Here is a 15,697-nt window from a genome sequence, read left to right as displayed (position 1 = left end):
TATCTACAAGGAAATAATTGTTTTGTATTTATTTATTGAACATGAAGGATTTGTGCAAGGCGAAAATGGAAGTCAAGTCAGAGGAAGAAACATTTCCAAATGCAGAAAATGGCGATTCCTCTTTGATATCAAGAGTGATGGCTGAGGAGGAAGAAAAGCTGTTGGAAGCTCGGATCAAAGAAGAAGATGAAGATCGAAGAAAGGAGCCACAGGCGGAGGCCCTGTTGAATGATAGTCAGTTTACCAAATTGGATGAGCTTTTGACGCAAACTCAGATGTACTCTGAATTTTTGCTGGAAAAGATGCATGATATCACAGCTGTATCCTCTCAAGTACTTTTCTACCATGAATTTTTATAGTTGGGGTAATTTGTTTTTCTTATTGCTAATGAGGTGTTATAAATTTTATTGCTAGAATGGAGTGGAGCAAGAGACCGAAACTGTTAAAAAAGAGAGAGGTCGTGGCTCGAAAAGAAAAGCTGCTGCAGATTACAACAATGTGAGGATTTCTATGAATGTCTTGTTATGTTGGCACAATGTAATTTATTGTATTTACTCTATATTTCCTGCTATTTGAAATTAATTTTGTTGTGTTGTGGATCTATGAATTGTGAAAAATCTTCCTGTAAGTGGAGAAGAAAGTTCATAAAACTAACAGAGAGAGGAAGGTCAAATAAAGGAAATTTAATCACTTCTCAAATTATATACTACTCCTCAATCATGAAGCGAATAATAGGTTCATTGATGTTTATTGAGACCACTGACAAACATTAAAAAGAGAGATGGCGCATCTGGTTGAGTAAAGGGAGTAACAACATTGTCAGAAAGTTTTACACAATGGAAAGGCTCAATATATTGAGAGTTGTTTCAGAAATTGAGGTGGCCAAAATATGTTTCAGGCAGCTTGAGTTGTTTCATCAGGTTTGGCGAAGGAAGCATATCACTTGCTTGGCCACATGTGCTTGAATAGAATTACTGCTATGTATTCTGTAGAAGCCCTTGCTTTCTTCTCTTTTGTTTATCTATTTATTGATTTATCTTTCCTTCTCTCTTATGGTTTGTTGTTTTATATTGATTTGATATGTAATTCAGGTTAGGGTGGATCATTTGTTTACTGAGCTTGTTGGTTGTCTGGATGCATCCATCTTTTTAACATCTAGAAAGTTAAATATATTCTTCCAACTAGTTGACATATTTCTTGCAATAAATTTTTTCACCGTCCTGTTTATGTGCAGGCAGTTTTATAAGCCTGACCTCATAGTTTTTCTAGTCATACTTGATCACCTAATATAACTCTTTATCTAAGACTGTATTAATGCATTTAGACATTTTCTATCTCCTATTATTAAATTCTCTTAGAAGAAGGCCAAGAGGGCAGTAGCAGCCATGCTTACAAGATCTCAAGAAGCCAAGAAAGTTGAAGATGTGAATCTGACCGAGGAAGAAAGAGTTGAGAAGGAACAAATAGAACTTGTACCTTTGTTAACTGGTGGAAAATTGAAGCCCTATCAGATCAAGGGTATGAAGTGGTTGATATCGTTATGGCAAAATGGGCTGAATGGGATCCTTGCTGATCAAATGGGGCTTGGAAAGACTATTCAAACCATTAGTTTTCTTGCACATTTAAAAGGAAAGGGATTGGATGGGCCATATTTAGTGATTGCTCCTCTTTCTACTCTCTCAAATTGGGCAAATGAGATCTCAAGGTAAATTTTCATCTAGATTTTTTGGTTAACCGGCTTGAATCAATTATTTCTTTCTTAATATGTATACTCTGATTTTTTTTTTTTAATTTTTTTTTTTGTTGGTTTCCATTTTTTTAAATAAAAAAATCTTTCTTTCTTTTTCTTTTTAATTTCTTGAAAAAGGTTTGTGCCTTCAATGAATGCTGTTATCTACCATGGTGACAAGAAGCAAAGGGATGAGATACGAAGGAAGCACATGCCTAGAACAATTGGCCCCAAATTTCCTATAGTCCTGACTTCGTACGAGGTGGCCTTAAACGATTCAAAAAGATTTTTGAGGCACTATAATTGGAAATATCTTGTGATTGATGAGGTTAGTGATCTGACTAAACTGTTTGTAGATCTGCTTCTGCTTTCCATGATATTTTGTTAGGAATTGTCAGGATGAATAATTTCACTCCTGTTATTTTAACTACATCTTTCTTTCTGAAGGGGCACAGGTTGAAAAACGCAAAATGCAAACTGATAAGGGAATTGAAATACTTACCTGTAGAAAATAAGCTTCTATTAACTGGGACACCTCTGCAGAATAATTTGGCAGAGCTTTGGTCATTGTTGAACTTCATTTTGCCTGATATTTTTTCATCTCATGAAGAGTTTGAGTCATGGTGAGTATGCTTTGCTTATCTGTTATTTTTTTGTTCCTTATTTTATGGGGCAATTTTTTTTTTTTTTTATTTCTCTTGATCTTGTAAACTTACCTCTTTTGTGCAATGTTCAACTACTTTTTAGGTAATAATGGCAATGTAGAGTATAATGAGAGCTCATACTCCTTGATTACTGTTTTTGCCAGCCTCTAACTATTTAAATACTGTGATATGCTTCATTATTTTCAAATGCTAATATGTTTTGTATAGGAAAAGAAAGTCCTACCCGTGGGGTTTCCCTACATATTATGGCAATCCCACAAGTAACTGAGTAAGTTTGTCGGATTGATTTGCTAAACTGTGGTTTTAATATCCCTGGATAGAACTTGGTCATTCATTTTTAAATTATGCTGTTTATAAAAAATTAAAACCATGATTCAAATGTTTTTCTTTTTGTTACAAAGATTAGGGGTTCGATGACCTTTCCTACATCCAAATAATGTTTAGTAATACCTTAGTTCATTCAATCACTTATAGGTTTGTCGTATCTAGGACTTAGGTGATTTGGTTGTTCTCCATTCCCATATCCTAAAAGTTCAGTCTTTTTAAGCATCCAAGGAAAGGAAAAAAAAAGGGTACAAGAAAAAAAATCATATAAACACACTCGAGTATTTTAGAACTACTGTTGGATTCTCAACTTTCTTTCTCTACCATATACTTGTTGAGTCACAGATGTAATAAATCATGCAATCTACTTACATGTCAGGAATGAAGTTAGTATTGCTTCAGTTTGGTTGGAAGATTTAGTGATCTCAATATAGCAAGACTGTTTGAATTTCTTGAAAGGCTGGAATTACCATATGCTAACCGTATTGTACATGATGATATCTACTGCCTTTGGCCATTTATCAGCTTTTGAGGCATTTCTTTTCAGGTTTGATCTGTCGGGAAAGTGCAACAATGAAGCAATGAAGGAAGAATTGGAAGAGAAGAGAAGAGCTCAAGTATTTGTTGTTGCTATTCTTGTACATGTACATTTTGAAACATTTTTACAATGCATATATAATGCTTGGAGGCTTTTATTACCTGCAGGTGGTAGCAAAACTGCATGCTATATTGCGTCCCTTTCTTCTTCGAAGGATGAAGGCTGATGTTGAGCTGCTGCTACCTCGAAAGAAAGAGATCGTACTGTATGCTACCATGACTGACCATCAGAAGAATTTTCAAGATCATTTAATCAATCAGTCCTTGGAGAACTACTTAATTAAGACGGCAAACATTGGTACAAGATCAGTTTTGTTTGTGTAAAACTGCGTTGATTATTTTTCATTGCAAAGAGACAAGGGTCATTACTTTCTTTTTTTTAAAAAAAGATTCCATTTGATTCTCCTTGTCTATTCTTAGAGAATGAAACTTTTTGTTTTTTATTTGGTAGTTTTAATGTAAAATCATTAACAAACCGGAATTTCATCTTGCATTGATGATGGAAAGACTAGGTATGTAATAGGTAGCATGTAAGGCTGTTGCTACCACTATCAATGTGCCAGCTCTGCTAAAATATAGCCCGCCAAATGATCCTTGCTTTCTTATTGATTGTTGAATTAGAAGAAAAAGATCAAATGATCAAGCCAAGGTCTGATTTCAGTTTATTATTTTTGCTTTAAGTGATATCATAGTAGACTCTTTTGCATGGCATGTCCTGTCTGATGCAACTACATCCAGTGTTCAATCGTTCTATGAAAAAAAAGCCATGGATTATGTTTTGGTATATTATGTTCAGATCACAGGTTGGGGACTGGCTTCTTGTAGTTGGTTTTGGGGTCCCATAGGCAGTTCTTTGAGTTTGGTTTAGCATAAGATGGTATCATGTTCTATCATGTTGGTTGTGTAATGAGCTGGATCAGGATTTTGGATGATCACACATTTTATCAGCTTTGACATGTTTTTGTAAGGCTGCTTGTCTATCTGCTGAAAGCCGTACGGTTGTTTACTAATGTCTTATATTCTGAAGAGTTGTTTTTGAATTTGTAATTTGCAGGACATGGAATGAAAGGAAAGCTTAATAATCTGATGATCCAACTTCGGAAGAATTGCAACCATCCTGACCTCTTAGAGTCTGCCTATGATGGCTCATGTATCTTTTTTGCGATATTGTGTGTATTCATATCAAATGGGTGCCATATAATTCACCTAAAATTTAACATTTCCCCTATTTTTGTTTACAGATTTCTACCCACCTGTTGAAGAGATAGTTGAAAAATGTGGTAAATTCTGCTTGCTAGACCGGCTATTGGAGCAATTGTTTGCCCGTAAACATAAAGTACGTTCATATTTGTTCATTTACATTGTCATTTGTTATTGAGTTGCCTATTTATCTTCCATTTTGTTTACAATCAGGTTCTGATCTTCAGCCAGTGGACTAAAGTTTTGGATATCATGGACTACTACTTTAGTGAAAAAGGGCTTGAAGTTTGTAGAATTGATGGCAGCGTGAGGCTAGATGAAAGGAAAAGACAGGTTTGTTCTTTGCTAAGTTTGATAAGAATTCAAAGCTGTTTAAATATTGTGTTCTCTTGAATGTTGGTTTTTGGTAGTTGCCAAATTATTGCATTACTGATTTGATCATTATACATTGTTATATTCTGGACTTGTTCATATTTCGACCAAATCATATATGGCTGCATAACCTAAATATTTAAGTTGCACTGTGGTGAGGCTAGCTAAGAGTGGGAAGCTGTTAGTGATATCCAGAGTTTTCATAGTTATTGGTCTCTTATGCTCAACTTCAGATGTGCTGTTTCATTACAGGCCTTGTTTTTCGTCGACAGGTGTCGGTTGTTTTGATGGATGCCATTTTTGCATCTTGTCACACTCAGATTATATGGTTATACTCAGCGTTTTGTCTTTCCTTTTTTGCTCCTTCAATGCAATCTAAGCATCTAGGGGTAGCACATAATTGTATACTGGTAAAAGAAATATGTTCCCGCTTGAGCATTCCAGTGCTTGCCTCTGTTGATATGATATGATCAAGTTGTGGTTTTGTTTAATGAGTCCTGGTCAATTGAGAGAAGTAATATTTACTTTTTTGAAGAAATCCATAGAGCTTTTTGTCACCGTTATTGAAAGCGGCAGACAGGCAAACAATATGGTTCCAGTCGCATTCATGTCTTTAGATGTGCATTACTTTGTGTTAGTGATATGCTACCTTTTTTGGTTCTCTTAGTAAATATTGTGAGGGGTTAATCAACTCCTGTTTATTGGCAAATTGTAAACAGATCGAGGAGTTCAATGATGTGAACAGCAATTGCAGAATATTTCTTTTAAGCACCAGGGCTGGTGGACTGGGTATCAACCTCACTGCAGCTGATACTTGTATACTCTATGACAGTGATTGGGTATTTTCTTTGATGCCATGTCTTTTTATTTTATTAATTTCTTTTGTTTCCACTTATAATGTATTCAGCATTCATAAAGGTTTAAAATGATTTTTCATTTACCTCTCGCCACCCAGAACCCTCAAATGGATTTGCAGGCCATGGATAGATGTCATAGGATTGGTCAAACCAAGCCTGTTCATGTTTACAGGCTTGCAACAGCTCAATCTGTTGAGGTAACTCTGATTTTCAAAGTTTTTGTTCTTATAATGTATAACTAAATGCTTTCTTTTGGTTCCTGTAAAAATTTGACAGTTTCTGTCAACAGGGTCGCATGTTGAAAAGGGCCTTTAGCAAGTTGAAGCTTGAGCATTTGGTGATTGGGAAAGGGCAGTTTCACCTGGAAAGAAGCAAACCTAACGCTGCAGAAGTCTTGGAGGTTGGCCATATCCTCTTGAGCTTTTCCATATATGTTGATTAACATATGTTGGTATGCGAGTCATATTTATTTACGGAATGGGAAGATATTTAGATGTCTCAAACTGATCCTCTTTGATGTATTACTCTTGAAAAAAGAACAAAAACCTAAATGAGAATCTGTTCTTGGTGGTAATTCTTGTTAATAATAGAAATTATAGAGTAGACAGGTGGGTTTAGTTGGCTAAGTTGTGATTTAACCTGATTATGTTCGCATTTTTTTTTTTTTTTTAAAAAAAAAATTCTTATTGATTGTTAAATTAAGAAGTAGGAGTTTGTGTACTGCAAAGCTGAACTGAACCCTGATTTGACATTGTATGAGCTAAGGTGGACGATCTGCTGGCATTGCTCCAAGAGGAAGAAACAGCTGAAGACAAGATGATACAGACAGATATCAGTGACGAAGATTTGGAGAGGGTCTTGGATCGCAGTGATCTGGTTGTCGGTGCATTAAACAATGATGAAAAGCCCAATGGTGCCGGTGGTGCATTTGCCCTTAAAGGCCCTGGTTGGGAGGTGGTGATACCAACTGCAACTGGAGGCATGCTCTCTACCCTTAATAGCTAAGTGCTTAATTTGTGGGCATGGAACTTGGGCGATGGGCGTTATATTTTGATTCTGTAAATTTATGAGATAGCTATTGTGAACAATAGGAGGGAGGGAGCCAATTTTGTGGTTTTATTAAATTGAATGTGGATGTTCCATGCCCAAGACTGGTGGAAGATGAAATTTAATTGCGATGGATACAGACATTCCTCTATTAATTTAAATTATTCTCTGCTTACTGAATCTCTGATGGATGATCTTGTAAACGACTAATGATAGGCAACCCAAAATGATAGAATATAAAGAAAAACTACCAATTGTGACTTGAATTACAAGTATGTGATGAGTTCCAACCGTTGGATATGTTGGTGTTGTAATCTGGAGTCTAGAAACTTTTTTATTGAGAAAATTACAATAACAAAAGAGAATTAACGAGAAAAATTCCGTTGCCGGGAATCGAACCCGGGTCTCCTGGGTGAAAGCCAGATATCCTAACCGCTGGACGACAACGGAGCTCGCGATTCTCTTTGGGCGCCAAAACCACTTTTAACCTACGAGCTCAGATAGTACGCCGAACACTAACGTAAGTGATAAGGTCCACCATCATTTGCCTCACCAGATAAAATTAGATCCACTCTTCAGATGTGTTAGGAGAATGGACCGCTGGTGTAGCTTATTAAATTTCCTAATTCTAAATCAAATTGTGGGGATTAGGCCTCGATGGCTTGGAGATGAATTGGGTTTTTGGGCAGTGGGTGGTAAGAATTTGGGATTGTGATTACTTCCCCGTCCCTTTTGTCGCTTGAATGGTGGCCTCCTCGAAGGAGGACAGGACACGACTCACGAGGTATCAAATTATCAATCAGCTTATTGGCCATTGCCAGTTGGTATGGTCTTGTAGTTGCTCTTGCAATTTTGTTATCTATCACTATCACCATAAGTTCCGAGTAATTGTCATATCGAAACGCACGTTTCTAGTAATTCATTAGCCGAAAACGACCTGGTGGAACTATACTTTTAGGTATGGGAGTTAAAACTAAAACGAAGGGCTTAATTAAGGATTTGATTTTGTAAGGATTATAAAAGAATTTTTTTTCAAAAAGAAAAAAATTGGGAACAGGTTAAAGCCTCCAACCCCAAGCCTCAAAAGCCCAAAGGGGGTTGTTCTACTCCTGGACCCCTTTTAGCATTTAATTTAATTTAATTTTTTCTATTTTAACGCCAAATGCTACTGAAGGGCATGCATGTACACCAAGGAAATAATAGTTGAATGGTTAAACTGTCCGTAATAGTTTGACTTTGAGAGGTTGGTCCAAATTAGGTGTGTTCGAGGAGGAGTAAGTGCATTTCCCAAAAAATAAAGAGAGAGGGAAAAAGAAAAGGAGGAGCATCGAGGCGAACGAATTTCACTGTTTGCTCGGTGGTTGTTCGATCTCGGAACAGGGCTATACTCAAACCCGAATTTCCTGTAATCGTGTTTGGTACCGATTCTTACTCGGGAAACCGTAGTTCCAGCTCGGAAATCTCGCTGTTCGTGAAATTCCTGTGAATTCCATGCTCCGGTTGAAGTTCGGAGAAGAAGGCACCCGATCCGAGAAATGATAACCCGGTCCAAACTCGCCGAGCAACTCAGAGACTACCAGATCCGATCCCAGCAAAAGTGTCCCGCTCTCACTGTCTTCTCTCCCAAACCCCATATCACTTCCTGGTACATCTCTTTACTCTTTTATTTGAGAAAATAAATGTTTATTTCCTTTTTTTATTTCGTAATTTGATGTTGAGTTGGCAGTTTAATATCGGCCATTGTCTGACTCGCATTTTCTTATTATTATTTTTATTCAAATTTATTATTTCAGCTATTCCACGAAGAACTTTTCTCCTCTTTTTTTTTTTTTTTTTTGTACGTTTAATTGTTCGTTGTTATCTGAATTTGGTCATACTCTGTTAACTACTATCTCTTATTGGTTCTAATCAAACTACTTCGTGCATGACTTATCGTAGAGTGCTTTGTGTTTGATTTCTCTCTCTCTCTCTCTCTCTCTCTCTCTCTCTTTCAGCAGGGATTAGCTATAGCCTATAATGAGCCGCTATCATAGAATTACAGAATTACTGGTGTTTACTTCTCAAAATCTAGCCGCTAGAATTTTAATTATGACAGCATCTTAATTACTTAGAGAAGTAGGCTAGCCTTAGTGTTTGTTTTGTTTGACCTGTGTTTTAAAAATTGTAGATTTTTCCACATTTTCAAACTGCACTCCCATTTCCTGCAAAAAAAGGTGGATTTTTTTTGCATTTTCAAACTACCATTTATTTTTTCCCAAATGCATTCTCAAACGGGATACTTTCCACAATTTTGTTTTAAAAACACGTGTTTGGTATGCAAAATTTAGCCTGCATCATTTGGCCCCATTATTTATTTATGATGCTTGTTGGAAAAAAATTAAACTAAAATTCAATTATAATGTTTTGTAGCTTTGTCACCGAAACAGAGTTTAACCGTTTCCTTTCTTTTTATCTTGCAAATTTCCATGACCGTGTGTGTGGCCATTACCATTTTGGCTTTGTATGGCTGTATATCCTTCCATTTAGGTAATACAGTAAATTGTTTTGGGCTGTAATTTTTTAGAGCCCTTTACAGGTCAGTTGTGGATACTTCTACTTGCAAAATTGCAATGTTAATGATTCCCTAACTACTGTCAAGAAAAACATTCTGTCTGCCCACAACATTTTTAGAAATAAGACATTGAATTTTGATGTGACTACTTATAAAACCTAGTTGGTCTGGATAAAATGGAAGGGTAAATTAAGCATCGAGTCTTCCAACAAATGATGAATCGACAATTTGTGTGCATTTTTGTTGTCTTTTCTTCTTCTTTTTTCTCCATATGCCAAAAGTAACTTTCAGTCCCGGAAGAAGTTTGTCAAGTTGAAATACCATGTACTTTTATCTCAAATTTATAGACCTACTCATTCATACCCTGACTGAAACAATACTCTTATAGAGGAAACCGCTTTTTATTTTAATTTCTCATATAATTCTTTTGATTCCAGCAAAATAAGTTTTTTCTTGGTAAATAGTTGAATAATAACAAGATCATTCAAGTGCATTTATATAGGTCCTTTATGATTGGAGAAAATTATATGGTTACTCATAGTTCTCATTCTTTTAGTTCCAGCAGTGTCTCATAGTAAGGACAGTAGGTTGGATATCAGGAAGTTTAATTATTATTTACCCTGTTCAATCTGAACTGAATCCTTATGAACTTTTATTTGATTCCTTAAGGAGTTTTTGTGATTTTTTTTTTTCACTTAAAATATATGGGTATCGAAAATAAATTTCACTCTCATAGTGGCATAAATGAGCCTGGTTGAGCTGAGTTTCACGTAGCTCTGGTACAAACTGGAAGGTTAGTGTTTAGATTATTAGAGGTTGTTTTCCAGAAACTCTTCAATTTGGTTTTGTTGGAGTGAAGCAGCTTTGAAGGGAAAACCATTGAGATTAGTTTGATTCAAGAAAAAACACCAAGGGGCCTTAAACTATGAGCAATTATTGCAGTGGATTGACATCAATGATTAATCAAACAGATATGAATTGCAAGGGCTCTTTAATTCTAGTAGCAATGACTGCATCCTCATGCTGCAAAGATTTTTCACTTGTATCAAAATATTGGCTTTGATTGACAATTAAAATTGAACTCTTTGGTGACTAACACTGAGGCTCCTTAAGCTGGAGAGTCCCATATTCTATCTTCTGTTTTCAGGGTTGTCAATTGCCTGCACTGCTGGAAAAATTAGTAAAGCTAGAAAAGGCCTTTGACTGAAGTGTTAATAGATTGCATGGAGTAATTTAGGATTTCAACTTAGAAATAAAATTTTCTTTTTGATAAGTAATTTACGATCTATTATCTCCATGATACATATCCTTGGAGAACCCGAGCATCAATATTAGTTGCAATGTGTTTCCAAGTTCCCACTAGCAAGGCACTTGGAGATCGAGTGTTTTTAGAAGTCTCTGAGTTTGCTTCAGATTTATGTTTCTCTAGCCTCATTTAAATACCATAACTAAGATGTTGAATTAAGGAGACTTTGGAAACAATAATCATGCCCACGCCATCCTAAAGAGGGGTTGGTATAGCAAGATCTTGCAGGCAAAAATGGGTTGTCATCTTCTCTAGCAGCCTAAATCTATTGATAATTCCCTTTGGGTGACAATGAGAAGGCTAATCTACTTGATATAGAGCTGCATCTACCTGATCAGGTTTACAACTTTGATTACAGATGGATGCTTGGACAGTTTTGACAACATGAGACCCGCTGAGGTTGCAGCTGGTTTGGATATGTCAAGGATAGGCAGGGTATGAAGGAAAATGTGGAGGGATAGAGGGAGAATGGGTGTGATTGCACAGGAATCGACTCAGTCAGGATTTGATTGGACGTGACTGCTTGGTTTTATCTTTGCTTGTAGGCTTTTGAGTCATTTTTTAATGAATTGAGTAGTAACATTCTTTTTCCGATTTTTCTGGTCTTGAATAGTATGACTGTTTCCATGCCCTCTTTCATTTGATTTCCTTTTTGCTCAGTTCTTCTTTCTATTAATTTTAATTCATAAAATCTCAAGAGAACATTTGTTGATTGTCTAGATTAGTGGACTCTCCCATCATCAGTGCCTAAAAAGCATTTTAGATCTTTACGTTCTTATGCCAATCAATGTAAAAGGTTCTCTTAACTTCATGCAGGGCTGATGTCTCTGTGGCGATCTTTTGGGCTTTAGTGTTTAGCGTGCTTGTGGTGTCATCCTATGTGTCCATGTACTTCAGGCACTTTTGGCTCTCATTTGTGATTATCTGCCTCGGTATCCTTCTTCCAGTACGCCTAAGAAAATCTAGGCAGGCACTGGCCAGGAAGAAGGAGGGAAGATTGTTGTTACCATTATCCATGTGAACATCTATGGCAGTGAAATCATGCAGCCATGTTCTTTAGCTGATAATGACTCATTGCTCACCTTCGATTCATTTGGCTTTCGCTAGAATGTATTAGACACTTGGGTACTGATATGGTGAAAACGGCTCTTGCTTGCAGCTTTTTGAGATAGATGGTATGATTCTTTTTTATCCTTTAACCCACACACAAAGGCATGATAATTTGCCAACACCATTTCTTCACATGTAAACTCCATACATTTTGAGCATAGAGAAAAAGGAAACTTTCTATTGATTTTCCCTCAAGGGCTTGTAAATTCAATTCAGTCTAAGAAATAGTTTGCTTTGATGTTGTGCAGATCAAATTGTTGCATATTTTTCCTGTTCAGGTTTTGAGACCCAAGAGTTGTCACGAATTTGAAAATTAATAGTTGAGACTCTGAATTGATAGGAAAATAAAAAATATATGAACCCTGTGATTTGGGGGTCCTAATGGACTGCAACACAGGCAGAAGTTATCATCTTATGTGGCTCTGCTATTTCTTTTTTATTTCGTATATTTTGTTATATTTTTTGCTGAGCATATTAGAGTGGATTCCTGATGCCTTTATTTCCTAAAGCTTTTTATCTTGATTGTTATACTTTAGGCTAGGACACTTTACAGAGCGGTTGTGTTACCTAGGGAAATAAGAAGTATGAATGTTGTGAAAATTAGATCAAGGTGCCTCAATGATCGGATCGGAATATATGGGTCTATGTTACTTTATGAGTAATATTCTATTTATTTTATTCATGGAAAAAGAAGTAGTAGTAGAAAGGGTCCTATTCGAGTAATGTAATTATATTCGACTTACACATGTTATAAGGCAATAGATTGAAAAAAGGCGTAGCTAGTTCAAGGTTTAAATTGAAAAGTTTGCTTTTGTGCAGGCTTTCACAACACCTTTTTTTCTTTTATTGTTATTTTAATTTCTCTCTCTCTCTCTCTATCTCTCTTAATTCTAGTAGATAAAAAAATGAATTCTAGATTTCAATAACTTGTAAAAACAATATATAAAGTATACTTTGACTGTTTTCATTTACTTTTAATGTTTTTGGAAATTGAGATTGTTGATTTTTGGCGATAGACTCGCTACATTTTTCATGGTCATCTCTGTTTGCTGATTTTAAAAAGGATATACTGTTCTTATCTGCCTGCTGCAGGAGCGAGAAGCCTCGCAGGGGCAGCTATACTACATCATATTATTTTCAGTTACTGCTGCATTTAATTAAGTTTCTAATGTCACTCATTTGTGGAGATTACTGGATGGTTTATAAGAAGCAGATACGGGCGAATTTAGCAAGACCAAAAACTACTTGCATGCTTTGCTTGGTTTCATTATTCTGGGTTTAGTAGTGCTGTCGTGGTCCCCCATGGGACCATTTTGTTCTGTTCCTCTTAAACATGGCTCTCAAGTCCCCAGTTATCATGAGCAAGAGAAGAAAAAAAGTAAGAAAAATGAAAAAACTGCTTGTAGTGGGTGGCATACAAGTTGCATGATTGCTCTAAATTAATGAGTATGTGGCCCTCCAACAAATGCTGCAGGGACCTCTTCTGTTGGATATTGCATGAGTAAATGATTGCTGCATAACACACTGTTTTTGTTTCTTTGTTGTTATAATTCAGATTGCATGGGTTTAGTTGGGAAGTTGATAAGATGAATCAGCCCAGCATATTCTGTGTGGCTTTATCTTTCCAAATGAATATATATATATATATGCATCCCATCTGTCTTTTCCTTTTATTTATTTCCTCTTGGATAAGTGTGTTTGGCCCCAAGTAAAGGGAGATTTCACTCAGTTACCTTTGCTTCATAACAATCCCCAGCCGATTGTATTGTCTCTTGAAGTTACCTTCTAATTGTTTCCTCCTCTACATTCATCTGATCAATTTTATTTTTCCGTTCATATTATATTTCACATATTTAACATTGTATATACTATCATATTATTTAAAAATTTAAATGACATAACATCATGTTTTTACTGAAACAGGGAACCATTTCATCATTTCATGATACAAATTAGATTTCGCAATATTTAATATGGACCATGAATTGGTTCGTCTTTATTTTACTTGAAATGAAGATGATCATTTTCTATTTTAATCATGTACATTGTTAGATGCAACAAAATAAAATTTTGACTACAAAGTAGATGCTCTCCATTTCATTTGAGACATGCTTGTATTAAATTTGTGCAGGTTTTCTCCTCTCTCTCTCCCTCTCTCAATGGTCGTCTAGTGGCAGTTGGATACTGCGAAATACAGTTACTATTATAGTGAGTGGATCGATTTGTAGGATATTGTAGGGTTCATAGGGTGGCTGGATATGTGAATTATATAATCCTGCATGCTGATGGTGCATTATGATAGGATTCGTTTGGTGCCTGCGATGCATACAACTGACGCATGGCATGTGCTTTGAGTGCAAAAAAGTTGACGTAGTGGCACAGGAAAGAAAGTAACTTTATCAAACATGTTGTCCACATGAGCCGCAGCTTTGGCCCTAGAGAATACAATTTGACTTTGCTTAATATTTCTTTTTTCTAGGAATTTTAGTGACTGATGATGGGTAGTGTTAACCTGTGGAATGGTGTCAGTAGGAACGTTGTGTTTTATAGCTAAAAGAATGGCATGTTAATAGAACCGAAAGCCTTACTACTCGGGTAAAGTGTCATCCCAGACCTTATCACGAAAGAGAATTTATCTAGTGGCACTCTATTCTATATTTATTTCCCTCCCAAAGATATTTTTTCTTTCCTAAAGTTTCTCCTAAACAAGCCATCATGAGTGTTTCTTTCATATGGATGGATAGCTTTTATTGAAATTGGATTGAAATTTTCCTCTAACTCAATCTATTAAGCCGACATGTGGATTGTACATACATTTTTAATAATTCAATCTATAAAGCTAACATGTGATTTTTACATGCATTTTTATATGGTCCGTTAAAAATGTATGTGAGGATTATATTCATTTTAGTCATATGCTAATTTAATAGACTTCGTTCAAAGAAATTCTTTCAACCTAAATAAAAGCCTGTTTTTCTTAGGTTGAAGATTCATCTTTGATAGAAATTATTATTTCCACATATGTTCTCTCTAGTAAATTCTACTTAATTATTGGAAGAAGAAACTCATTGTATTTGGGCTGAAGTTTTCTTCTAAACTGGGTTGGAAAAAAATCTTTTAAATTGGGTTTGAGAAAATTCCTTCAACCCAATTTATTAAAATGACATTTGTCCTTAGAGAATATGATTCTCGCATACATCTTTAATAATTCATGTGAGAACCATGTGCTTTAAGGATATATGTCAGTTCGATAGATAGGTTGGAGGAACTCTTTTTAACTAAGTTTGGAGGCAAGCTTTGTTTTTACACTCACCTTTCTCATATACTCTAATATTATAATAAAAATATACGTGAGAATCATGTGCTTTAAGAATATATGTCAATTTAATAGATATGGTTGAAGAAACTTCTTCCAATAACTTTGTTTTATACTCGTCTTTTGTAGGTATAGCTCGACATGGATCAAAGTATATATATTGTCCATCAGAAAAGGAAAATGATTTTTGCAAGTTCTGAATGGAAGACCTTATATAATACCTAGGTTGCTTTATGCACATTGACATTGGAGGCCACCTTCTTTTCTTCTTGTTAGGTTTTCGATGGTGATTACATAATATGTCCAAAACAAGAGCATCATTAATTTAAAAGACCTATATAATCTAATGTCTTAAGAACCCTTAGGTCTTGTTGTCATGGGATTATTGTTCATCCCCTTTTCTTAGTTGATAAGACATGGCAACACTCAGTTTCATTGCACAAAAGGCCAAAATTCTCGGCCAATCAATATCCTTCCACTAAGTCTAGACTAATTAAATCTTAGTTGGCTAATGTTCACTCATCATGCAAGACTTTAATTTTAGTAACAAATATTTAAGAAGCACGATGTGCTGTGATGCTAATGTTGCCTTGGCCCCCAACATACACCCATTCAACTCAGGG

The 15,697-nt window shown here is 35.7% G+C and overlaps 2 protein-coding genes and 1 non-coding gene across 7 annotated transcripts in view; 2 read left to right on the top strand and 1 right to left on the bottom strand.

Moving 5' to 3' along the window:
• The window catches only part of LOC132188478 (ATP-dependent DNA helicase DDM1), a 7,810-nt gene extending 844 nt beyond the window's left edge, over positions 1-6,966 (top strand). The window contains exons 3-16 of one of the 2 annotated variants that reach the window (XM_059602939.1): positions 48-320; positions 415-498; positions 1,359-1,705; positions 1,868-2,057; positions 2,177-2,352; positions 3,266-3,335; positions 3,424-3,613; positions 4,370-4,465; positions 4,557-4,651; positions 4,729-4,848; positions 5,607-5,726; positions 5,843-5,941; positions 6,034-6,144; positions 6,510-6,966. In XM_059602939.1, coding sequence (XP_059458922.1) covers positions 48-320; positions 415-498; positions 1,359-1,705; positions 1,868-2,057; positions 2,177-2,352; positions 3,266-3,335; positions 3,424-3,613; positions 4,370-4,465; positions 4,557-4,651; positions 4,729-4,848; positions 5,607-5,726; positions 5,843-5,941; positions 6,034-6,144; positions 6,510-6,749 — 2,211 coding nt within the window. In that variant the 3' untranslated portion in view covers positions 6,750-6,966. Of the gene's footprint in view, positions 1-47; positions 333-414; positions 499-1,358; positions 1,706-1,867; positions 2,058-2,176; positions 2,353-3,265; positions 3,336-3,423; positions 3,614-4,369; positions 4,466-4,556; positions 4,652-4,728; positions 4,849-5,606; positions 5,727-5,842; positions 5,942-6,033; positions 6,145-6,509 lie in introns of both variants that reach the window. The other variant, XM_059602938.1, reaches the window with a different exon arrangement.
• A 203-nt stretch (positions 6,967-7,169) lies between these two features.
• TRNAE-UUC (transfer RNA glutamic acid (anticodon UUC)) lies at positions 7,170-7,241 on the bottom strand. Its single transcript has one exon. It is a non-coding gene; the product is annotated as a tRNA-Glu (tRNA).
• A 647-nt stretch (positions 7,242-7,888) lies between these two features.
• On the top strand, positions 7,889-14,397 carry LOC132188643 (uncharacterized). 4 transcript variants are annotated; one of them, XR_009440904.1, is made up of 4 exons: positions 7,889-8,436; positions 11,007-11,189; positions 11,465-11,823; positions 13,890-14,397. XR_009440904.1 is itself a non-coding variant. In XM_059603159.1 (2 exons), the coding sequence occupies exons 1-2, from the start codon at positions 8,327-8,329 to the stop codon at positions 11,667-11,669; spliced, it is 315 nt and encodes a 104-aa protein (XP_059459142.1). In that variant the 5' UTR covers positions 7,904-8,326; the 3' UTR covers positions 11,670-11,994. The 4 variants fall into 4 exon arrangements, 1 of the variants encoding a protein (XP_059459142.1); XR_009440905.1 differs by lacking the exon at positions 11,007-11,189 and having other exon boundaries at positions 7,894-8,436; positions 13,890-13,966; positions 14,061-14,397; XR_009440903.1 differs by lacking the exon at positions 11,007-11,189 and having other exon boundaries at positions 7,898-8,436.
• Positions 14,398-15,697: the final 1,300 nt, after the last annotated feature.

Source organism: Corylus avellana, chromosome ca7 (genome assembly GCF_901000735.1).
Source record: "Corylus avellana chromosome ca7, CavTom2PMs-1.0".
NCBI lineage: Eukaryota > Viridiplantae > Streptophyta > Magnoliopsida > Fagales > Betulaceae > Corylus > Corylus avellana.
The sequence above is the reverse complement of the archived record's forward strand: the minus strand, read 5'-3'. Positions and strand labels throughout refer to the sequence as shown.